Raw genomic sequence first — 25855 nt, forward strand, 5'->3', positions numbered from 1 at the left:
CAGGTGCGATGCTGCATCGGTACTGGCTCCAGCAGCACGTGCCAATGGTCAGGGATAGGGGACTAGCTCTGTATGAAAGTGTGAGGCAAGAGTGATGAGTCACCCAGGCAGGCTCCCTTACTGGCCTGGGAATGCACGCCTGACTCAGCAGCAGCTGACCGATCTGCACCACCCCACACCACACGCCGGTCCCACAGAATGCAGTGGTGGGGAGAACGGAGCAGTGGTGGAGGGGGTTTGTATGGGACTAACAGCACAGAGCGACATGTCATGCTCTGGGAAAGGAAAAACTAAAAATGGGGCTGAGGTGAAATGGGGCAGCAACGCACTTAGGCCTTCCCTCTGCAGAACGCTAAGGTGACACCCTGCTTTATTTTCCTGTGCGATGGTACAATACAGCACACATACATCACCAGCAACACAATGCGAGTTCTCGGTAAAATTCCACAGCACCTTCTCCCTGAAGAGCTCACAGGAAGGTTAACAGCATTACCTCCATATCACACGTGGGGAAACCGAGGCAAGGAACGCACTCACCAAAAATGATACAAGGATTCCACGGCAGAGCTGGGAACAGACCTCGGAAACCCTGGCATCCACACATTTGCTGGCATTGTTAGTTTCCAGGAGCCCTGGGACACAGTCCTGCTCTGACCACTGGATAACACAGGCATCAAACCAACAGGGTTCTGTGCAACTGTTGGAAACCCCTATTGGATTGTATAAAGAAGGATTTCCTCTCTAGGGGACCTGATCTATCCTGCAAAATTCTGAGGGATGCACATTTCTTTAAAATGCGATACGGTGGTTTAAAGAAGGGGATGTTAAAAAAGAGTCTCATTTGCCATCAAAGTCTATATGACATTTTCATGATGGTACTTCCCAAAGCTGGAAACAGAGAGGCCTCCTGTCCTGCCCACTTCTCTCACTGCTAGACTAGAACCCAGGAGTGCTGTCTCCCAGAGCCTCCACTCTCACCTCTTTCATTGCATAGGCTCTGATAGCCATGGCCAACATCACGCGTTACAAGAAAGAGAGTCTCAAATTTCCTTTGTGGAGTGCGGACAGAAATGGTCAGGAAGGCAAGTGTGCTGCAGAGAACGGAGGAGAGCAGTAACTGCCCAGGCTTCTCCCACCACTTCCTGTCAGTATGGAGAATGGTGCATCCGGCTCAGGAAAGCAATAACCCAGTTCCCCAGCCGGGACCCCTTCAGCCACAGGAAGAGTTCATACAAGTTGATCTGCCACAGGCTCAGAGCTGCTGAGAGCGAGATCTGGGCCTTTCTGTACAGGGAGTGAGACTTGCTCCTCTCGTACCTGGCAAGGGAGAGAAACAGCTGTATTAATTCCCAAAGACACAGCCCAGCAACAGAATAGCCCATCTTAGATTGTGAAGATGAGGAGTCCACCCCATCCCCCTCAGGTGCCAATCATCAGTCAGGATCCCAGCCAAAGTATCCACAACTCTGAAGGATCCCCGTTGGCGGGGAAGTCACAGTTTCCTGGGTTAAATGTTCCCCACAAGAGGAACAGTCTCTCCCAGCTAAAGCAGGAGGGAAGAGAATGGCTGCTCAATGGCCAAGGAGCTCGGAATCAGGAGTCAGGAACAATGTTCTGCTTCCACAGCTGGTGCTGACTTGCCTTGGCCTTCCCTGTTCCATGCCTCAATCTACCCACCTGAAGAGTAGGGTGATGGCACCTCCCTTCCCCTCTCCCAGGGCCATTAGTCATTACTAGGAGTGTTTAACGTTGCAGAGGGCCATCCAGACGCTAACTCTTATTATCAATAATAGTTAATGATAAGTGTTCGCCATGTGGTTTGCGTTTACATAATCAGATCCCTAAGCAAAACACCATTTGACCGGCTCCTATCGAACTCCATCACTGCTAGCACTGCACTGCTGCAGAACCTCTCTCCTAAGGCTTTCAAAAATGCTGGGGAATATGCAGCACTGGGAAATTATGCAATTTGCCCAAAGTCACACAACAGGTCAGTGGCAGAGGCTGGAACAGAATGGGGCACTTCTGACTCTCCTGTAAAATAGTACTACACCCCACATCCAAAAAACAGATGTTAATGGAGCCTCATGACTCCCTTACTGAGAGGAGATGTAACTGTTTATCCCTATTCTGAAGATGACTAAAACTGGGGCATGGGGAAATGAGGTGACTGGCCACCAATCAAAGAACAAGTCAATGTCAGAACCAGGGCTAGAAGCCAGAAGCAGTACCCCCTAACCAGAAGGCCATACTGCTCCAACAGGCAGCTGTGAAGTTCGGGTTCTTTTTCCATCAGCTGTTTCTGGCTGGGACATTAATCAGATCAGGACGGGGGTTGGGGTGGAATTATAATCCCAGAATCAAAACTTTAGCACAAATCCCTGCAACGTTTCCTGCTCTCTCCCTACGTCCAGTTCTGTCTGGCTTGAAGTTCCTGCCCCCTCCCCATGGAGACCATGCTGGGGGTGGATGACAGGGGAGAGAGAAGATTAAGGAGAGGAAGGTGGGCCTTGACAGACATTCTAATGGGGGGAAGGTTCAATAAAACAGGGCAGTTTTAGAGGTTCCAGAGCCACCATCTTGTCAGAATCTCACTAGGGGGCAAGAGGCAGAAGTGCCCAGTGGGGCCAGGGCTCCTCTCTCAGAGACATAGGGACTCACGCGGAGACAGCTCTAATACAGCAGCGAGACATGTTGAGGAAGGAGCTGGCACTGGCCCTTGTGTGCAGGGCTGACTCAATCCCTCGTAGCAAATCGTTGGTCTTGAGCAGCAGCAGCATCTGGCGTGGGACATTGTTGAGGAGCTGGCTGATCTGAGGTAGGTAAGTGGCAGCATTGGTCCGAATCTCCACATCCTGAGCACCAGCAGAGCAGTGGGGTAAAGGAGGAAGAGAAGAGAGAGAAGTTAACAGAGCCCTGTGAATCTGCACCCCGCCACTTCTGCAGTGCAAACTGAAGGAAGTGACTGCTTAGGAGATGGGTCTCCGTGTTCCAGAAGCTAATGGGCCTCCTCCTGCTGCCTCTCTGCAGAAGCCTGTCTGCACATGGCAGAGCAAGAAAAGCACGTGGGGAGCCAACCTCACCCCTGAGTGCCTGACTGAGTCTGTCCTGACCAATGGGGCAGTTCACGCCCATTTTCTGCCATTTCCCAGCCAGCCACAGGGGGTGCTTAGTACACACTGTGTCCCAGCAGCTTGGCAAGTTGCCTCTGCAGAGCTCTCAATGCCTTAGTCCTGTCCCCCAACCCCAGCCATAAAAGTGAGCCACAGAGTAATATGGAGACTTCCCCATACGGGGTTAGGAGCCTTTCAGAAGCAAAGGGACTTGCACCACCAGAAATGTCTCTCCGCTTGGACCCTAAATATACGGACCTACATATCTTACAGAACTGGGAGGAAACTTGGAGGTCATCAAGTCCAGTCTCCTGCCCTCACAGCAGGACCAAGCACCATCCCTAAGTGTCAGAAGCACCCAAGCCTGTATATGGCTCATTATGGCCCCTTCTGCCTTCAGCCCAAGCTTCATCTCACCTGTCCCCTGCTGGAAACACTGACTGCAACAGAAGAGTGCTGCAGGTGCCAAACAAAACTTAACTGGGTGCTGAGGGAGGATTCCCCACACCCACAAAATATGTCAGATGCATGGCCCAGCCCAGGCATTTTACCCTTCTGCTCTAGCACGAAGTTCATGGTCACCGGAAAAGCAACAGCAGGTACTGAATAGCTTCAGTCAGGAAGTTTTCAGTGGACTTTTTTTGGTAGGAAAGGGCCAGTTTCCACTATATTTGAGCTGAAAAGGGTTCCCATGTCCATGATGGTCTCTGATCAGAGAGAAACAACCCCACCCCAGGACAGCCAAGCACCTGGAGCTTAGAGCACTCACCTCAGAGGCAGAGCAGGCTCCAAATCAGAAAGAAAAGGAACTGAGAGATGGGTTTCTCACATCCTGATTGAGTGCCCTAACCACTGGGAAATTGGCTGTTCGTCTCTGCTTGTGCCTTTGTCACGAATGGGCTTTGCCTCAGTGCAGAACAGGCAGAAGTTTTGAATTCTGTTTGCAGTACAGGAAAACTGTGTCCTGCCCAGCAACTAGTCCTAAACAGATTGTTTCCAAAGCCTGGCATGAGAGTGGGACTCCCAGTGTCCCTGGCACCAGCCAAACACCCTGCAAAGAAGCAACTGTCCCTGATACCAATCACTCTCCCTGAGCTATATGAGGAATGCCCTGGGAAAGAGAAGCCTTACAATGAATTCTGGTGATTGCCTTTCACCAAACTATTTGGGGGGCTCATTTTTCAAACAGAAATGGGCTCTCCCTCCAAAAACAAACCAGCCTAGTAACAGGCATCAGCCCCATCGAAATAATCCCACCTTGGCAAAGCTAGGGCTGGACCCAAATAGCAGGGTGAGCTTAGTGAACTGTGTAGGAGCCCATGAGCTGCTGCAGATCAGGACTGAGGTGCAGGGCTGAGCCATAGCAGGGAGCCCCAGCCATTGTTTGTGCACACTCTCCTAGCACTTGCTAGAGCGGTCAGACCTACTCAGCAAGAATACAGAATCATCATACACAAGGGCTTTCCCTGCATCCCCCGGGGGCTGTGGCATGAACCAGGAAATCCAGAAAAAGGTCACCAAAGCACCTGAAGAGTTCAGAACCCAGCATGTCAAATGCACAATGCAGCAGAAACAGATTCTTACACCAAATTGGGATTATGATTAAAGGGGGAAAGGGAAAAGGGACTGTTCTAAAATAATTTCTCAACCACAGAAGGTGTGACTGGGGCTGTACATTTCCCCCAGACTGGTTTCGAGACCTTCTATCATGCACTTAAGACTTGCAGAACCATCAGAGACCTGTGGTTCATATAAGTTTCGTGTGAACCTTCCCCAGATCAGACCAGTTATGCACTTCATCCAGTACCCTATCTTCTTTTGCATTGTTCAGAAAATGATCAATCTAATCTAGTATCAAGTCTCTGACAGTGATCAATGCTAAATATTTCAGAAGGCAGCTTAATAACTCTCAATCACCTAAATGTTTAACTTCATCCCATGGGGTGAAATTCCTTCCCAACCCCAATTTATGCTCTGAAGCATGTGGATTCTTATTTTATCCCAACACCACCACTGTGTAAGATACTCCCTCTTAAACAAAATATCTAATCCTTTTTTGTTTGTTCATTATTCTTAAGATATTTGCCTCATTAGTAACATGTAGCAAGTAGTTCCATGGCTTAATTACACTAACAAAAAAAAATAAAGAAAAAAAACCACCTTTTTTCTAGGCTAAAGTTTACTGAATAATTTGAAACATATCCAATAATGACAAGTGCTTGTGTCAGGTGACAATCTGTGGGATTCAACACCTCATGAAGGGCAGTTGCAGAAAGAACATAAATTCACAGATTACAAAATGTGTGTTTGAGATTCTTTATCAGTTGTATTTTTAACCTTTGCGCCAAGGAAAAGCTCGGGATTTGAGCACAAGCCTAGATATTCACGGGGTTTCCTAGCAACAACTTAAAACAGCAAGTGGCATCTTGGACCTTGTGATGGGGTAATGCCAGCCCTTTAGAGCGTGGACAGAAACTAGGATGTTTTGGGAAACGATAGTGAGCATTTTCCACATTTGATTTGGTGGAACGGGTACCCATTTCACAAGATAGATCGTATTCATTCCCCTCTTCCTCTTTGGGACGTGCTGCTCCAGCATGCTAACTGCATTATCATTCCCCGGGGCGGGGATCCCACACAGATCACTATTACATAGCTCGGGTACATCTCAGTCCTGTCCAAATGTGTTTGTCCCCACCACAAAACCACCACGTTATGTCACCAGAGCCAGTGTTTTCTGGCAAGAACAAAGTCTGGAATAGCAGATGGTGCACAATATAAGGCCTCCAGTACATCAGCAGATCTGGAGAAGCAGAGGGTACGGAAAGGCTGGATTTAGGAGCATCATCAGAACTGTGTGTGACACGGCACCTACCTCTGTAATATCTAGCTCTTGCTGCTGCTATTAACCTCTCGGTTTCACCCCAAAGCAAGAGAAAAGAGCTGCTTTCCACTTAAACAGAAACTTGCCTCCCAATGCCATAAGGGAGCTGTACAGTATTTGTGACCCACCAGAGCAAATCTTAACTCTGCCCATAAGGAAAAAAAAAAGAAAAAGTCAAGCACCCATCCTCAGAGATCAAGGAATTTCTACCACAGAATTTCAAAATAGCCAATTTTTAGAGGCCTTCACGGATAGAAAAATGAAGATCCACATCCACTCCATAACTCCTCATCTGATTTGCGTCCACAATCCACCATCCAGATTTTGCTTTCATTTGCACAACAAATCTGGAGGGGCGGAAAGGAGTGCAGACCAGCGAGGAGGAGGCAGTGTTATCCAGAGGAGAGGCTGGTAGCAGGAAAGCAGGGACTAGGGGTGAGAGACAGCAGGGATCTGGAGCTGGGGCTCCATGGGTTGGTGTTCACCAGACGGAGGTGAGGGGGGGCAGGGCAGGGCAGGGCCAGCACTTGGCCCCTCCTTCAAGGAAATTTAGGCTTATGCTTCTTGTGTCCTTTCTCAGCAAGCAGTTGCAGGGGCCTTCTGTGGAACCCCATCCATCCTCCCACCTGGTAGGATTGGTGGGGGAGAGCCCTGCAGAGGTATCTGCTCCACTATCCACGGATATGCAGAGATCTATCAATTTTACCTGCATAGCACGTGGCACAGCTTACCAAGCAATTCAAACCCAACTCATTCTGTCCTCTGGCCCCTGGACTTTACCACTAAAATAACACAAGCTTCTTACACCCAACATAAAAGTAAGCCACATGACACAACACGCTTCTCCACACAAACACTGGGCCAATTATTATTGCCATACCACCCCCTGCTTCTCCCCATACCACCACCTCTACAACAACATGATTGTCCATTTGCTAGTTAGTGTGCTGGGAGGGGGTGTTGTAAGCAGTGGACAAAGAAGCTGAGGAGAGAAGGACTCTGGACATGTGGACAGGAGGGAGAGTTAGAACTTAGCTCGGAATTCCCTAGAATTGTAGTGATTGTGCTGATGAGATTTGCACTTAAGCAACATTGACTTACCTCCCATACCAAGCAATCTCTGTCATGTGCAAAGGTTTTTGATAAGCATACACCAGTGCAGGTAGCCAGTCACATGGCTAGCAACTAACACTACTGTGTACTAGTCTCCCTCACCCAGCCCATTCTGCCCCCTGCACACAGTGACATTCTCAGACAAGGGCTAAACTACAAAGGTTTCCTCTGCCGGAGCCGGTAAGGTATTTAACCAAGAAAATCTTTTACACTGACCAGAGATGCGAGCCAGGGCAAGTTTAAGAGATGAGGAGGCATAACGCAGCCATTAAAGTGTGCAGCAAAGGGTTTCCAGGCTCCCTTTACTCCAGCTCTCAATAGGTCTGGTAGGGCCACCATTAATATTAACGTCAATTAACTCAGCGATTATAACGGAAAAAGACACCGCAGGAACATGAAGCAAAACAGGACATACCTCACTGGCTGTGACAGGTGACCGGTCAATGCCCCTGTTGACAGAGTCCCAGGACCGGGCGGTAAGCATACATGCAAAGAGTGGGTACAGGTCACCCGCCCCTAGCCGTCGGCTGTACTTCTGCATCCTCTTCATATCAGCCTTGATCAGGGACTGCCAGAGCCGGCAATAGTCCAAGCGGAACTTCTCTGTCAGGACCTAGTGAGGGAGGGCAATGTTCCCCAAAGGAAATCAGTCAACAGCACCAGAGCAGATTGGGAAGAAACCTGTCCCACCCAGCAGGCAGCTTTAACCACCTCCATAACTGATCTTTCAAGCTGCCAGGCATAAAATCCCATTAAAAAGTAGTAGGAGATATAAGAGAAATCCACAAGGGTGATGTGCAAGTATGTAAGATGTAAAATCCCAGTTAATTGGTTAACCAGTTAATGTCAGGTAAACCTACTGTTTAACCAATTAAGGCGGGGAGGAAGCCCCCCCAGCCACCCCACACTACCCACAACACACCAGGGACTAGGGCTGCTCTGGATCTTCCCTGTCCACAGGGCTGTCATGGGTGGGGGACAGTAGTACAGCTGGAGCAATCCCAGTCCCTGGCACACCGTGGGTGGAGATGGCTGAGCCCGGCCAGAGCAGCCCCTGTCCATGGCGGGGTGGGGGCACAACAGCCGAGCTAGGCTGAAGTGGCCACACCAGCACCCCATCCCTCCACCAGCCACAACAGACAGAGCTACTCCAGCTGCACTGGACACCCCCACCTGTGGCAACCCTGCCGGGCTGGAGCAACCTCCTGCCCACACCAGGTGAGAGGCTGCTCCAGCCCCTAACGGTTTACCATTAACATCCCTATCTGCAAGCCCAAGGCACCTCTTTATTCTACCAGGGCTCTGACTAACCAGTTGCTATAGGAGGCTCTGAGCTCTATTCTGGCCTGAACCACACAGGCATGAGTTACCCCTCCCCAGAGGCAGTGCACAGCATCCACCCGTTGGCTCCCAGCGTCCTCTATACTCACACACCTGGTAGAGCCCATGGTCCAGCAGTATAATGTGAGCCTTGCCTGTGACTGGGCACTTCCTCACCAGCACATTGCCCGGGTGCGGGTCGCAATGTACGAAGCCGTTCACAAAGATCATTTCACTGTAGAGCTTCCCCAGGTTGCGAGAGATCTGAAAGGAGACAGGAAGCAGTCATGCCATGGGAGGGGCTGCCAGTTGTGCAGGGTCTAATAACGATGGAGTGGGGAAGAGTTGGCCTGCAGCATATATGCCAGAGACTGTGACTACAGGGCACAGTGGGGAGCCAGATCTTGACATGTACCCTAGGGTCTAAAAAGTATAGGGAGAGGAGATGCTGGCCCATACCTTGGGGTCTGATGGCCTGGGGCATTCAGAAATATGGAGATGTCCAGCCACAAAGCAATTGTGCGGGGGGAAGGGGGTGTTGTGGGGACAGCTGTGGGCAGGTGTGAAGTGTTCATCTACAAAATAACTGGTGGGAACTGGCACAAAGGCTGGCATCCATCAGGGTAGAAACAGGGGTACCTATTAGTGGAGAGGAAAGACACAGAGGCAGATAAGGGGGCACATGTTGGAGCAGCCACGAAAGGAGCCTGACTGGGGCATCTGTCAGGGCAGAACTGGGCATCAAAGGGCAGACACAGGGGAGGAACATCTGTCTGGAGATGGATGGGGATCCAGGGTGCACAGCTGAGGCAGACAAGGCAGCATCTGTCTGCTTGGGTGGGGTCTGTCTGGGGAGATGAAGCCTGTGGCTGGTTTCTATAAAGGGAGTGTCTCCCTCCCTGCTGTGCTCAATCCTCTGCCCACCCCCACCTCAGCCCAGAGTTAATCTGATTTATGATGTCTGGAAAGATAAAGCAACAGCAAGAAGCTGTTTAAATCATCCTGTCACAGCCACGTCTGCCCCATGCTGTGGCCGCCTTACCACCACGTGATTTTATCACAGCTAAAAGCCTCCTAGGAATAAAGTAAACTTTTAAATCCACCCCCAAGTCCAGTAAGTTAGTAAGACAGTCCCCAGCCCTATGACTCATAGGGACAGGAGCAGTGCCAGGCCCCCCAGTGCACTTACGCAGCCCCTCAGTAACACACAGTTACAGTCCCAGCCTCACAGTTTCTCTCCCAAAAGGTACCAAAGAGCCCCCCAGCAGGGCACCTGAGCAACTAAAAGACAATCATTACAAATTATTCCTACCTTTCCCCCCCTCACTCACTGCAGTGTAACCAGCAATCTGAGGCAGCATCTTGGAAGGGGCAAGGGAGCCTGAGAAAGTGGCACTGGACTCAAATGCTGAACACCTGTGTCAAAAAACATCTCACAGTGCTTTTCAGGGACCTGGCCAACCACTGAAATGCGCCTGCCTCTGGGGTAGGATGAGGCTGTTTGCCAACCATAAAGCTAAACTGAACAGCGTTACATTGGGAGAAGAAATGAAGATTATCACATTGCGTCGGCTCTGGAGGATGCCATTGGAGGGTCAGAACACTACTCAGACTGGAATTTGGAATTACCACCACCCCAGTTGTTATGGGCAGTGCCGGAACAAGTGGTCAAGATGCGACACCTTCAGGAACACAGCTCCCCTGTCACCATGCTAAACAAGTGGGGCCAGTACTGACCCTAACACCACAGGGGGCATTATTACTCATATTGGCTGGACAAAGAGAGCACTCTCTGAATCATCAACACAGCCCACTGCAGCAACTTGGTGATACTCAGAATGATCCAAGCACTAATGCAGATCAAACTTGTTTAGCTGATGAGTTCAAAGTATGTGCTGTGGTGTGTTTCAAAAGGCAGCTAATAACTGCAAGAGAGAGCAGGGAAAAGCAGCACAGAAGGTCCTTCTTAATCTGTTAATTCGTTTCGATAATGGGAAAGAACCTACGCTGCCTTCACAGACCAGTAGGAACAAATCTGGCTTCACCCCAGATTACAGAATCAGCTTTACAAGTCAGGAAAGCTGGGTGCAAATTCTGCCTTGGGTCCGAAGTGAACTGAATTTCACTGTCTCAGATGAAACTGTAGATTTTGAAAGCATGGAATAACCAGGGTTATTGAAGGTCAGGACTGGCAAAGCTGGGTGTGAGGGCCTGGAGCTGGAATAGTTGCATAGTCCTATGGGTCAGGGCCCAGCACTCAAACCCGACCCAGGTGCAAACAATGAAGGAAATAAGAAAGAGTGTGAGTGAGGCCCAAGCCAGTGACTACTGCCCTTATGTGAATTCCCATCCCAAACACCCACTACCTGCCGTCCACTTCACGTGCTGAGAGGATCTACAGCATGAGCAGACATTGCCGGTGGCATGAAAAGTGCTGTAACTTCTGCACACAAGAGGGCTCAAACCTGAGCGCAAGCAGGAATGAGCAAGACCTCCTCTCATCAGGACAGCACAGCGTCCCAGGGAGTAGGCTGCCTGCTGGGATCTAAGCATATCAGGGCCAGTCAGCGCGCACTGGCAGCAATTTAAATGCATTCATCAACATTAATCACACGGCAGCAATAATAAAAGAGGCGCTATCTCTGTCCAGTGTGCAGAGAGGCAGCACATCTATCACACAGGCTGTGCACTAACCCCACAGCCCTCCCTGCACAGTTCACTGCTCGAGGCAAGATCCCTCTGCTGCAGGTGGGAATGTGAAGGGTGTGTAAGTGTGCAAGTGTAAGGGTAGGGTGGGAGTGGGGGTCTCATCACAGTTGTACCGGGAAAGTAGGTCACTGGCACGTTTAATCTAACCCTTGTTAAACACAGGTAGACAGGGGTCAGTTGCTTTGCAAACCCAGCAGAGGAAGCGATCGACCCTAGCAGTGAGGAATGTTATTAACTGGGGACACAGGACGAAAAAGCAGTCCCGTAGCACCTTAAAGACTAACAATATAATTTATTAGGTGATGAGCTTTCTTGGGACAGACCCACTTCTTCAAGTGGGGAGAATCCTAATAACTGATTCTACAGATCTGAAGAAATGGGTCTGTCCCACAAAAACTCATCATCTAATAAATAATATTGTTAGTCTTTAAGGCACTACAGCACTGCTTGTTGGTTTTGTGAAGGTACAGACTAACATGGCCACCTCTCTGGGGACAGTGTAAATGCAGAAGGAAGAGACTTCGCCCTGGCAGGGGTGTAGGGCCCCGGTGGGGGTGGGGGTGAAATTTCATAAGGTGGGGAGCAACACGATTGACTTCTGGGTATCTGGCTCACCCATCTCATTAAAATGTTGAGCTGTGTTACTGTTTTTATGTCTGTGTATTCACATCTATATACCGATTCACACAGCTTTTACATTCTACAGATTTATTTTCTTACACGTGCAGAAAGGGGGTGGGGGGGTTTGTTTGTTTGTTTAATAGGAACATAACCAAAATTACTGTTGGTTTGGCTTACGTTAGGCGGGGGAGAAGGGGATGTTAAGTGCAGCGATGAAAAGTGTGGCCTGATGTAAAAAGTTTGCTCACCCCTGCCCTGTGGAATCACCAGAACCGCTCCCTACAGCACAACGCCCTCCAGCGCCACGCTGCAGTACTGACTGCAGTGCTCAGTAAGACAGGAGAGTGTCCTCTACCGAGTTACTTAAACCAGCCCCTACAGCACAGCGTCCCATGGCACCAGGCATTAGGGACAGAGCTGACCGAGAGGAACTGCACCCCCCTACTCGGTCATCAATCACCAGTCACAGGCACACTAACACACAGACTGGTGGGGCTCAGTCTCCTACAGTATGCTGGAACAGACAGTTCAGGACTCTCACCCCCATTTGGTCTTAAAGCCAGGGAATGTGGCTGTGGTCCTCTTCATGACCCCAGGCTCTGAACCCGTGACAGAAAAGGATAGAAGGGTGGGAGACCATCCGGAGAGCCCCTTTCCCTCCTCCTGGCCACATAACACTCACCTCTACCTTCCCCGCCTGAGTGGAGCCCTTGGCAGCCAATGTGGCATATCAGAGACTTTCCCAGCGCGTGCTCTAGAGAAGCCTTTGCCCTGACAGAGTGTCCAGCTGGCACGTGAGACCAACTAAGCTCGCATCGCCCCTCTTCCTGCCCTGAACACGCAGAGGCACAGGCACCCTGACCACAAGCCACCCAGTCAGCTGCAGGGGGCTAGCTCTAGAACTCCATGGGCTTTGGAGCAAGTGATAGGAGGGTATTTGTAATGTGTCTGCGTACCGCTGTGTGTGTACACATGCACGTGTGTCACTGGGAGCATGAGCCGTGTGTCCGTGTGTGTGCTGTTCAATAAAGCCTATTCACTTGACTTGAGAGTCTGTGCCTATAAATTCAAACTAATCCTAGCGAATGTGGCCGGAATTTCAAAGGGAATTCGCTCATTTGGCCACAGTTGTCTCTTCTGTGCTCACTTGCCATCAACACCCCCATGACCAAGCTTTAGAGACATGGTTAGTCACAGGAAAGGGGTACCAGAGCATCAGTCTGTGCCAGGAGTGCTTGCAAACTCATCCACTCAGGGAACACTAACAGCAGCACAGGATTACCTGGCCAATCACCACTAAGCTGCACAGCTTGAGTCTGGAATGTTCACAATCATCAATTCACTGCATATAATTATTTAAAAATAAAACAAAAAAAACCACCTGGAAAATCAATTGGAGGAAGCTGCAGACACTCCAGGGCTGTGCGCCCTTCTATCACAGGCTAAGGTGTCTACCCTTATCGCTGCGGACCCTGACCCCTCCCACACTGACACCATAGCGAGGTACATAACGGCATAAAAATGAGCGTCACTTGGAAGACAGCTGCTAACAGATAGGGGAAAATAACCCCTGAGAACCAGCTACTCTCTGTGAGGGAGGGAGAAATCTGGAAAGTAGTGAGGTGAGAGAGACCAACCATAGGGTGACGGTGGACACATATTAGATGGGAGTTTCCAGTGACCCATGGAAGCACAGCCTGACACAACACAAGCCTAGCATCATGACACAAAGAAGTCACAGCATCCAGAATAGTGAGGCCGCAGTCCACACCCGGTTCTTTAAATGTTACTGCGATACAAACAATAATAATAATGTGGCCATTCCTGGAATCCAGCATTCACTTCTGGACACCTTATAATCAGAAAGATGTAGATCAGCTGGAAGGAGTTCAGAGAACAGCAGCTGAAATGATTAGTTGGGGTGGAGGGGTACACTTTGGAGAAAAGTGTAACAGAGTTAAAGATGTGGGGTAAGGGATGAAAGAGAAAGGCTAGGATAGCAGTCTATAAACGTGATGGATGTGAACACCGAAGCGGGAGAGGAGCTACTGAGGTCATATCTACACCAGGGATCTTACAGCAGTATCAGTGCAGCTGCACAGCTGTAAGATCTTACATGTAGCCACTCTATGCCAAAGGGAGAGCTCTCCCGCTGACATAATTATGCCACCCCAGTGAGCAACAGGAGCTATGTCAGTGGAACGAACTCTCTCAACAACACAAGGCTGTTCAAATTGGTGTTTATCTTGTGATAATATATTCCATGTACTTGTGAAAATAAGCTGGTGATATGGATATGTCATAACTGAGATAAGCTTTATGCAAGCTTGCTCATGTAAGGCATCACTGAAAAGGTTATGATTTACTGAATACACTTATCCCATTCATATACCCATATCATTTCATAGATAGAAGTTAGGGATATTGACCTATGTATCTGAATTCCTTATTTGCTGCTTGGGGGCCACTCCCAGTGCAGTCATACGAAGGCCAAACAACATTAATGGCTTATGGAGGCAATGCACACACACACAAAAAGATTGCCCAGGAACTGTGTGCAATAGAAACCTCTCCAAGACAGCACTACACCTGGGGATCTGTTTGACACAGGTCATAGCAAAAGGGTTTTCCAGCAAGTGGGAAACAGGTATAAACATGGGACAATGACACATAGGGACCTCACTCTCCCTACCACAACATACCTGGAAACATCTGAGGCACAAAGACAGCACTGTGGGAAGCGATGGTCCCGAGCTGGAAGGATTTTTAGCCTATGTAAGAAAACCTGGGAAAGCCAAGGTAACTTGTGCCTAAAGAGTCTGCCAACCACTTTACCACTCAGGCTGAGAATCTGCTAATTTACATTTTACCTATCTGGTGTGTTAAGCTCAGTTTGCCATTTTTGTTTATTGGCTAAGGTAATCTGCTTTGTTCTATTTGTTCTTGCTTATAACCATTTAATATGTACCTTTGGCATTAATACAATTATTGCTTGTTTATAACATAACCCAGTTTGTACAATTCATATCTGGGGATGGGGCAAGAAACCAGGCATACCCTTCTCTATGTTGAGGGAGAGGGTGAATTTTTACCATCTTGCACCGTGCAGATCTTTTCTACATGCATCAAATACTATTATTTCAGGTTCATACCCCAAAAAGGGTGTGCCCGTGAGCACTGAGTGAGTCCTCTCACAGGGCTGACTTCAGTCTGTCTGCAGCTGGGTGTGACCATACCTGCGTGTGTGTTGCAAGAGACTGGAGAGCCTAACTCAGCAAAGGAGGGAGAGAGAATTCAGGCTGATGGAGCAGAAAAGGCTCAGTGAAACCACAGTGCATCAGGTGACATCCTGCACAGGAGGATGGAGGGTCCAACCTGCCATGGGTGTAACTTCCGTCACTCGGCGGGGGTGGACTTTTCATAATTATAGTGACGAAATGGTAGTGTAGACATAGCCTCGGGTTGCATAACTAAAATCAACCTCTTGGCAGTCGACTTCAATGTCTGTGTACACGGAGGAAGGTCAATGGGAGCGTTTCCTCCCATTGATCTTTATTCCTCACCTCTCACAAGGAGTTCCAGGGTCAACTTTGACCCCAGAAAACATCGTTTCACACATGCGCAAAATGAAACCCCAGAAGATCGACCCTGTGCAGGTCGATCTTGTTTGGTAATGTAGCTATAGGCTCAGTGCGATATAAAGAGTATAACTAAGAGGAATGGGATGTAACTAAGAGAGGGACAAGTCTGGGTGAATGTAAGAGAAAAAGTCATCTGCTTGATAGCAGAGAGAGCTGGATCTGATAAATCAGAATGGTGCCAGATTTGCCTCTGTTCCAAAGGGTTTGCCCTGTGTTGTTCAAGAGGCATGTGCGTGGTATGTCACTGAATCAATCAAATTCTATTCAGGTGCCCATGTTGTAATGGCACACAATGGCATTAGCCACAAACAGGCACCATAGCATCACTACCGCACAATACAAACAGCATGATTCAATGACAATGATGTGTGACATCAGTACAGTGCCCTGCTGTGCAAAGAACACAGTTTCAACATGACCTTGCCTCTCCATTTAGAAGAGGGGTGGAACGCTGGGAAGAGTCTGGCTGAAGAATCAGCAGATGGAAGGTGGAGAATGGGAGGAACCCAACCTCTACAGCCTTCAGTTAAGTGTGTCATCATGGAATGTACTACTTCAGGCCAGGACACACTCTAGCAATAGCTAGATAATAGACTGAGTTTTACCCTTGGATTTGCTACGTTTATGAAATCCTCTCCGTTTAAATGATATGCAAGTGACCCTACAGAACACACAATAACAAATCTATCTTCCTAGAAGTCATGAGCTACCCTACAACTACAATGGCTGGGCACACTCCAACAGTCACGAGCACAACTCTGCAACAACAGGCCAGTGTGTCCATCTGAGGTATCACCAGAAAACAACCCTACAAAACCAAATAAGTAAGTCTGGAAGAGCACACTACAGTCTGATATTCATAAGAAACCTGTTGATCACAAAGCAGCATGTACAGCTCTGAGTGTAAGAGGAACTCTAGATTAGCAAGCCAGTTGCAGAAATGCATTGCTCATGTGCGGTCCTACAGTAACAAACCAGAAAATTATCCAGAGAACCACATCACTTTCCCTGTCTTGTGAACCAGCTGAAGAGCCAAGTGAGTGCTGGTTCTGACTGCTATCCTCCATCCTGCTGTGGCTTGAGTACAAATCTGGACAGGCTATAGAACCTGTGATGTGTGGAGTGGGGAGCTGAGCTCACTGCCTGCCACAGGAGGCTCTCGGGACTGGCTGATAGGACAGTGTCCTTTCCTATCTCTCCTGCATTGGTTCCTGTCTCTTTAGATCAGGAGCAGGATTAGCTGTTTGCCCTAATTGGGCTGTAATATTTGCTAATTATTTTAAGAGAGGGTGACACTAACGTCTATTGATCTCATTAAAAGTAAAGGTCACGGTGCAGTTCATTTCTCAGGGCTCGATATTACCGCCTCAGGCCAAAAGAACAGCTTCGATTTTGGAACCTTAATCGAAGGTTAATTGGATTTATGAGTGTGTTGGTTTGTGGTAGTTTTTTAAAAAAAAATCCCACCATTGCAGAAGTCCACTTCAACTGGTGTGAAATTAGGGATGGGCACCGGGGATATAGAGCCCTGACCTAGAGCTGCTCAGTACTGCAGGTCTGAAATGCTCCTCGGTGAAGGCTTGGGATGAGAGGTCATAGGTCTTGAACTTGCCTCTCCAACACTAAGTTGTTAGATACAGACATACCATCTTTGTGTAGCACAGTGCTGCTGCACACTGAAACAGTGTCATGCTGAAATAATGTGTGGGGAAGAAAGATGCAGTAAAGATGCACATGTAATCAGGACTGCTGGATTCTAGTCTCAGTGCTGACTCGCTGTCTGGTGGTGAGAAAAATCAATTCCCTGCTCTGTGCCTCAGCTTCCCCATCAGAATAATGGGGAGAATGGTATTAACCCACACCTGTGGGAAGTTGAGACTAAAGACATTTGAATCTGTATGGTGCTATGGAGCGGGACTAAGGAAGGGCAGAGAGGATTTATTTATTTATTGGGTACATTTGTGCTGTAACTTTATAACATCTAAAATGGAGTCCAGGGCTCTCTTTCCCCTAGCTTTATATGGAGTTTTATTAATTTGGATTTAATATAAAGCTCATCTCTGAGATTCCTTGAACTGGTTGCTTTAAAATCAAATAGATCATTGAATGTTATTTCAGACATTTACAAGCTACTAGAAGGTGTCTAGTGACAGGGGGAACACAGTATCTTTTCTGCTCCCCAACTGGGTGGCTTGTGTAACCAATCAACCCAGCACAAACTACAGGTTGTGAATCTCTTAGTGGAATCTACAACCGGCCAGTTGAGCTGTGCTACTTCGTTACACCTGCTACAGTGAAAATCACAGGTTGTATGTTCTTTTACAGCATCCACAGTTCACACAATCTTCAGATCAAGAGCTCTCTGCATGAGACAGAACCTCTCTTGGGATGGAGTCCCAACAGAGAGGTTTCAGATAAGGAGTACAGTTTTATGGGGACAAGACTCTTTAAGTGAGTAAAGTAATGTCTGGTTGGGTGCCACGAGGGAGGGTAGGAGTGAGGGCAGCTGCTCCACCAGGACACATCTTTTGAAATATATGCTCTCTGAACAGCCTCATTCTTTACTTTCCCACAGCAAGCATGCCATAAACATCTTCAAACATCTTCCTGGATCCCTGTTCACTCTCCCACCTCTTAGCCTGCAAATGCTCTGATCTCCTGAAACAGAAACAACCCATTTCCAAAAAGATCCCTGCCTTACCCACAACACACCCTTCCTTGCCTCTAGATTACAGCAAGCTAATTTGTCTGAGAACCAACGTTCTCCACACGCTTTTCTCCCACAGTCAATAAATCGCATCTGCGTTCCTGTCCTCGGCTGTGCTTGCACAGGAATAGGCAACTGTTCCACAGGCAGATATTTCAGTGTTTGCACTTGTCTTTAGAAATCAAAGCCTTCTCTGATTAAATGCCATTACAGTCCAGCACTTAGACGGCTCCAGAGAGATTAATGTGCTTTTGGGCAGCTTTAATGATAATCCTGCTACAGACGGCATTAAGTAAATGTCAGTAACCTGGTTTGAAGGGAGCTTTCATTTCAGGGATCCTTTCCATTTAGAGGAGAGGCTCAGCTTACTCTTCAACAATGTGTTACTTCATGAGAGAAATCCTCCACAGTAAAGACTCCTCTCCCACTGCCTAATTAAAGTGGGATGGAAGAAATGTGATTGGGAGAGATTTTACACGCAGCTCAGATTGTTGTATTGACAAAAAAAAGTTTTTTTTGGTTTTTTTTTTGTAAACTGTGCATGTGTAATTGAGCAGCTAAGCAGTGTCTAAAGGAGCTGAGATGGCCTGCGCAAATACCACATCCCAGCACAGAGCTGCAGTAACAGCACAGACTGAAGGGGAAGGCAATACCCTGTGGATGTTTGCACCTGGCGGAGGCAGACCTTTTTTAAAAGCAACCGCTGGAAACGTCAGAGCTACATTTTTGGGGCCGGCACAAGCTTCATCTCCACATGGCACCAGCATGCTGAGATGTGGAAATGCAGCCTTCCCAGTGGTCTAAGTATAGACCAATGGAGCAAGGGCCAGCCTGAATTTCTCCCAAGAAGTGAGAAGTGGTATCTTGCTTTCTTCCAGCCCCTTTCATGTCAAGGTTCCCCCTTCAGAACCTTCCCACCTTCTGCATCTCCAAACACTTCCATGAATTAGAAAATGGCTGTTGGCTTTGTCTTTAAATTATTCAGTCACATCCAGGCACCAAAATGACCCAGGAAATGACTATGCTTGTGGAGGTTCCAGTCTGACAGGAAGCAAGAACTCTGGAAAGCTGACAAAAATGCCTGCTCACCCTGGGCTCTCTCAGACAACTTTGCCTCCCCAAGTTGTCAAACAAGCAGCTGCACTTTAGGGGTTTCAACTTGCAGATTCTCCAAGTTTCTGGAGCTGAAGTGGCCCCAGCAATCTAAAACCTGGGGGAAAGTCACTTCCAAATGTAGATCCAAGTGTTGCTCTGGGCCCTATTTCTAATGGGCCAAAACCAAATCCCCAGATTCAAATTCCTCAAGAGATGGGGAATGTTCCAATCTGGTTGGAATGTTATGGATCAGATACAGCTCTGCTTCCGACATTCTCCCACCATCAGGGTTGGTACAGGGCCTAACTCTGGGAGAAGAGGAAGCTATGATGGGAGAAGGTACCTCTGTGTGGCTGGTTAGGCCTTGTCTGGGAGCAAGACAAAACCAAGCTGATATATGGTCACATCTTTCTAAAGGCGACCCATACATCTTGCATGACAACACCCCACCACCTCCAAAATGTCGAGAGAGCTCCTTCTTGACTCACTCTCAGCAGCAGGATCTCTGGTACGCTGGCCAGACCCAGAGACACAAGATATGGGGGCTCCAGCAGCAGACAGGTGGGTAGACCCTAGTCCTTAAGAAAAGTCACTAAGAGTCTGGCTTAGGGAGTTGGCCTTAAAATGCAGAGTGCCTTTCACTGTGGTTTTTAAGTGTCAGACCTCTAGGTTGCCAGTTCAAGTCAGGCTGGTTCAGCATCATCCCTATCTGACTGTCATTCTGGGACCTCTGTATGACATCACCTGCTGTGTCTCAGACAAACATCCATCCACACAACTGGCACTCTACATTCCCAGTCTTAGCAAGTGAGGCCAAACACTGAACATGTCATGGAATGGGAACTTCCTGCTCCTCCCTAGGAGTTGCCTCAGAGCAGTGCAAGCAGCATTCCCTCCTGCTACCTATGATGCACTTGTTCAAGGGGGGCAGAGAAACCTCCTGTCTCCAGCTGGTGGTTATAAAGCCGGAAAGTCTATAGCAGAAAGGGGCTGCCAGGAGAGAGTCTCCTCTCATTCTTGAGGGCACAGAAGAGGTACAAAGCCAAACAGGGAGGCAGCAAAGAGTATGAGGAAGTAGGTCTTGCTGTTAAGGATAAGGCCCCTGAGCTGGAAACCCCCTAGAGAGTAGGGACTACAGAGCCCCAGAGACAGAGGGAATTAGTGCTGTAAGGTCAATGGACTATAGATTACCCTGGAAGGGGTGGACTCAAGTATAACCTGGCCAGAGGGCAAAGTTTCCTGAAGAGAAACAACCACAGTGATGAAGAAGCCCTGGGCAAAGGGTATGAAGGCACAGAGAGCGGCTACACCAAGCCTGGCAACAAGGAGTTGCACCTGTGGCCAGTGAACCCTGTGATACCAGCTTGGGGTGTACAGCTGCACGGTGAGGCGAAGGGCCTGAACTGCAGCTCCCAGAGGGGCGTGCTGCCCTTGGGTGAGAGTGCTATTAGAGGGGCTCCACTGTCCCAGCCAGCTGCATGTGGCACGCAGGGAACAGATGCACATGTGAGAGAGACTGCCATCAGATGCTGGGGAAACTGGGGGAGGAAACTCTCTGAATAAAAATGACGGGCTGACCAGACATTTTACACGGCAAATACAAAGTGTTCCACACTTCCCCTGGGCTTGTCCAATGCGACAAGAAGCCAATGGGTGGGACGGACACGCCTCCTCTTGAATTCAGCCTCCTGGTTCTTCTTGTTTTCTTCCTAGAGCATTCCCATCTGAACTCACCAGTGGGCATGTTTCAGAAGGCAGGTGCCTCCCTCTACTGGGCAAGAGACCGTGGATAGGTTACTGAGAGCCTCACATTGGCTCATGCTAGCTACAACAGCAAAGGAAAAGGTGAACTGCAGATCAGCTAGGAGGGACAGGGAGACATGAGCCCTGGCCCACATCTGCTCAATGCTTCCTTGCCAACTCTGTGTGCCTATGTTTTCAGGGAGGCGTCTGATACCTTCTGGTGCCAACTGAGGGGACACACACAGACAACTTCTAGCCTGGAAGAGGCCCACACACACATGCACGCAGTTCCTCTGCACAAGCAATTCCTTAATTGTCAGCTGGTGAACTCTGCCATGGATAAGAAGGGAGGGGAGGGAAGAAGCATCCAGACTTCAGAGCTGAGTAGAGGGACAGATTAAGCACAATTGATTTTATGCTGTAGCTCTTTGATAGCTAGTCAACCAAGTGGTGCTTTGAGGCTCATCAATAGCACACAGGGGAAAACGCTGGCAGCACCAACTCAATCAACACTCATGGATTGGGAAGGGAGGACTGACACTTCATTCAATGGCTCAAAAACCTTCCCCCAGGCTTGTTCTCAGACCCTTCAGGAAGTGGTATCTTGCTTTCCTCCAGCTCCTTTCATGTCAAGAAATGCAAAATGCTTTATCAACTTCATACCATACATAGATAATACTTCACCTGTCACTAAAATGCAGCCACCTCTGGAATGAAACATGGTAGCTCTTTATAAGTGCACAGCAACATCATACAACTCTTTATGATGGGAAATGAAGAGGAAAACTACTCAGCTGCACAACAGGGGTAAACAGGGAGGGTGATTTAGGGAAGCAGAACATAGGACCCAGTAGGAATCTGGGCAATTCAGCAAGGTTTACACTGTGACCCTTGCAAACACTTTGATAACCATGAACAGCTATGACTTCTGTTTTATGGCTTCCAAAAATGCTATCAAAAGTGATGCAGAGACTCCTAAAACTTGTTACAGATGTAAGCTAAATTCCTGCCAAGTTGGAACTTAAAGGCAAAAGTCCCAGCAGCACCCCTACTTTACAGGAGCTTAGCATCCTGCTAAAATGCAGAAGGCACAAGAGGAAGCCTGCTGTGTCAGAACGTGACCCTGTTTTCTAGGGTAACATGAATTGCCATCATGGAATAAACCAACAGTCCATCTAGTACAGGGATGGGAACTATGAATATTATTAGGTGGGCCACACAATTGGCCCTCCTTCACCTCAGTGGGCTGCAGCAGCCCATGGTGTTTCCACCTGCAGCCCCATGGTCCCCCTGTGTGCCCCCTTCCCCCACACCTCTTGTGCACCAGGGCACCAAAACCCTGCACTTCCTTGCTCCCCACCTTCCATTCCAGCACTTTCAGATCATGCAAGTCACCTGATATACGCTCCACCACCTCTCTTCCCTGTCTTTCTCAGAGCTGGAACACCATGAACAGCTGATTCAGTGTGAGGGAAGCACATGGGGAGGTGGGCAGCCAGGTGGTCTGCGGACCACAGGTAGAGCCTCAGTGGGCTGCATTTGTCTCCTGGGCCACAGGTTGCCCACCACTAACCTAGTATCTCGGCCAGTGTCCTGTCTCCTACAATGAACCACAGCACATGCTGTAGAGAAAATGTGAACTCCCTTTAGTCAATCCACACAACTCTGCAATCTTACAGTGTAGGTGGGCGGAGGGCTGCCTTTCTGATCCCAGAAAGTGATCATATCTTATGCCCTGAAGCATGAAGATTGAAGGTTTTCTCAAATGTCTCACTGCAGATGTTGCTCCATTTCTGCCCATGTCATCCCCTTGGGCTGTTGATGGCGAATCAGCCTCAGCGATACCACATCTAATAACATTGTTATTTACATCTCTATCCATCACCCTCACTGCCCAACCTCAGAAATGGGTGAAAATTTACCTCATTGACATCAATGCTGTTCCTCTTCATATAGTCTCTATCGTTGACCTGCCCGCCTTCCACAAACTCCATGAGAAGGACTCGCCTGGTTGACAGCTCCCAGTAGATCCTAGGGACCTGGAATGGGACAATGGATCATTAGGCCAAGTCATGGGACAGCAAGGGAGTCATGCATCAGTCATAAAAAGAGGGAAGGTTGCAGGGGGGGAGGAAGGAACTTTACAGTGGAGGTGAAAAGAAAAGAGAAGTTACTCACTGTAATAACGATGGTTCTTCGAGATGTGTCCCCATGGGTGCTCCACAATAGGTGTCGGGCTCGCCTGGCGCCGCAGATCGGAATTCTTCCAGCAGTTTCTCCTGGATCGCGCATGCGCTGGCGCGCACCGCTCCCTTGCGCATCCCCAGGCAAGTGCGCGATCCGGTCCCCGCCAGTTCCTTGACCAACCGCCTCGGATGCTCCTGAAAAACACTAGACAGAGATCCGAAGCGGGGAGGATGGGCGGGTGGTGGAGAACCCACGGGGACACATCTCGAAGAACCATCGTTACTACGGTGAGTAACTTCTCTTTCTTCATCCAGTGTCCCGTGGGTGCTCCACAACAGGTGACTACCCAGCAGTAACCCAAGAAAGGAGGTGGGTAATCGGTTTATGAACAGCTTGCCCCCAAAAGGACTGCTGTCGAGAGGTGGGTATCCTCTTGGAATACCCGATGTAGGGCATAATGCTTGGCGAAGGTGTCATAGGATGACCAGGTCGCCGCTCTACAGATGTCCTTCAACGCAATGCCCTTAAAGAAGGCTGTTGATGCCGCCACCGCCCTGGTGGAGTGAGCCCTAAGCGGGGCCAGCAAAGGAGCCTTTCGAAGCTCGTAGCACATTTTTATACAGGATACAATGTGCTTTGAGATTCTCTGTGAAGAGAGACCTTCTCCTTTTGACCTGGGAGCGAGAGAGACTAGAAGCCTGTCCGTTTTCTGGAAGGACTTAGTTCTGTCTATGTAGAAGGCCAACGCCCTTCTCACATCCAGGAGATGCAGGCGTGCCTACTTGCTGGAGCTTTGAGGCTTCCGGTAAAACGAGGGTAAAACTATCGGTTCGTTAAGATGGAATTCTGATGAAATTTTTGGAACAAAGGCTGGGTGCAGCCGTAAGGTTACCGCCTCCTTTGAGAATACTGTGCAGGGCGGCGTTGCCATAACTGTTGCAAGCTCACTGACCCTGTGAGCTGACGTAATTGCAAGGAGGAAGGTTGTTTTTATCGTAAGGAGACGTAGGGGAACCGTGGCTAATGGTTCAAAAGGTGGCCCCGTGAGCGTGCTGAGCACCAGGTCCAGGTTCCACGATGGCGGAAGCGGTTTCCGAGCGGGGTACAGGTTTACCAACCCCTTCAAGAACCTGGTAACGATAAGATGGGCAAATACCGTGGGCCCCTCCTCTGTATGCCGAAAGGCTGATATGGCGGCGAGGTGTACTTTTAGCGAGGATAATGAAAGTCCGCCCCTCTTGAGGTCCAATAAGTATTCAAGTATTACTGGTATAGGAACGGCAAGGGGAGCTAACTGTCTGGCGGAACACCAGGCTGTAAATCGAGTCCATTTCTGCTTATAAGTCTTCCTGGTGGAGGTCCTTCAGCTACTTTCCAGGACTTGTTGTACTCCCTCCGTGCATGTACTTCCTAAGGAGCTGAGCCATGGATTAGCCATGCTTGTAGGTGCAGGCTCTGAGGGGTCGGGTGCACTATGGACCCCTGGGGACTGTGTGAGTATGTCCCACGCCACCGGTAGGGGGAGCGGTGGGCAGTCCGACATGCGCAGAAGCAAGGGAAACCATTGCTGCCGATCCCACGTTGGGACTACTAGTATCATGCGAGCTCTCTCCCTTCTGGCTTTCTGCAAGACCTTGGGGATAAGTGCTGTGGGGCGGAACGCGTAAAGTAGGGGGCCCTTCCATGGAATCATGAATGCGTCCCCCAGGGACCCCCGCCCCACTCCTGCCCTGGAGCAGTACTGGGGACACTTCTTGTTGTGCTGTGGGGCAAACAGATCGATCTGGGGAAACCCCCATGTATGAAAGATCGGTCGTAGCAGATCGGCGCAGATCTGCCATTTGTGCGTGAGTGCGAAGCGCCTGCTCAGCTGATCTGCTTTCACGTTGTGAGCACCCAGCAAGTACGAGGCTTTCAACGTAATGTTGTTGGCGATGCACCAGTTCCACAGTCAGACTGCTTCCGCACATAGGGCACGGGATCGGGCTCCTCCTTGTCGATTTATGTAAAACATAGTGGAGGTATTGTCTGTATTGATCCCAACTACTTTGCCACATATGTGGTCTTGGAAATGCTTGCAGGCGTTGAACACTGCTCTGAGCTCTAGTATGTTTATGTGCAGTGACTGTTCCGCAGGGGACCATAGCCCTTGCGTCACCTTGTCGCCGATGTGTGCTTCCCATCCTATGTGGGAGGCGTCGGTAGTAAGAAAAAATAGAAATTTGTGGTTGGTGAAAGGGCACCCCTGCTAGCAAGTTCTTGGGGTTTACCCACCACGCCAGGGATCTGCGCACCTCTGTCGTGGGCGACACTACCCTGTGAACAGTATGGGATGCCAGTTTGTAGACGCTCGCCAGCCAATGCTGTAGGCTTCTCATGTGCAATCTGGCATTCTGTACCACCAATGTTGCTGCCGCCATATGGCCCAGCAGCTGTAAGCACATTAAGACCGGCACCATGGGGCTGTATGTAATGACTTGCACCAGCGTAGTGATGGCGCGAAAGCGGGCATCGGGCAGATACACCCTTGCTGTGATAAGAGTTTATGCGTGCCCCTATGAACTCTATGTCCTGTGTGGGGTCGGTCTTTGACTTCGCGAGGTTGATAACTAGGCCCAGCGAAGAAAACGTGTCCGCTGTGACGCGTATCATGCGTAGGACCTCTGTCTTCGAGGCTCCTTTCAGTAGGCAGTCATCCAGGTATGGAAATATGAATACTCCC

The 25855-nt window shown here is 49.1% G+C and overlaps 1 protein-coding gene across 2 annotated transcripts in view; it reads right to left on the minus strand.

Moving 5' to 3' along the window:
- Window positions 1-378: 378 nt before the first annotated feature.
- ADCK1 (aarF domain containing kinase 1) overlaps window positions 379-25855 on the minus strand; it is a 173995-nt gene continuing 148518 nt past the window's right edge. For both annotated transcript variants that reach the window (XM_074996703.1, XM_074996704.1), the window contains exons 7-11: window positions 22869-22985; window positions 8545-8694; window positions 7526-7723; window positions 2662-2855; window positions 379-1317 (exon numbers count right to left, since the gene is read on the minus strand). In XM_074996703.1, the coding sequence (XP_074852804.1) occupies window positions 1146-1317; window positions 2662-2855; window positions 7526-7723; window positions 8545-8694; window positions 22869-22985 (831 nt within the window). In that variant the 3' untranslated portion in view covers window positions 379-1145. The remainder of the gene's footprint in view (window positions 1318-2661; window positions 2856-7525; window positions 7724-8544; window positions 8695-22868; window positions 22986-25855) is intronic.

Source organism: Carettochelys insculpta, chromosome 6, assembly GCF_033958435.1.
Source record: "Carettochelys insculpta isolate YL-2023 chromosome 6, ASM3395843v1, whole genome shotgun sequence".
Taxonomy (NCBI): domain Eukaryota; kingdom Metazoa; phylum Chordata; order Testudines; family Carettochelyidae; genus Carettochelys; species Carettochelys insculpta.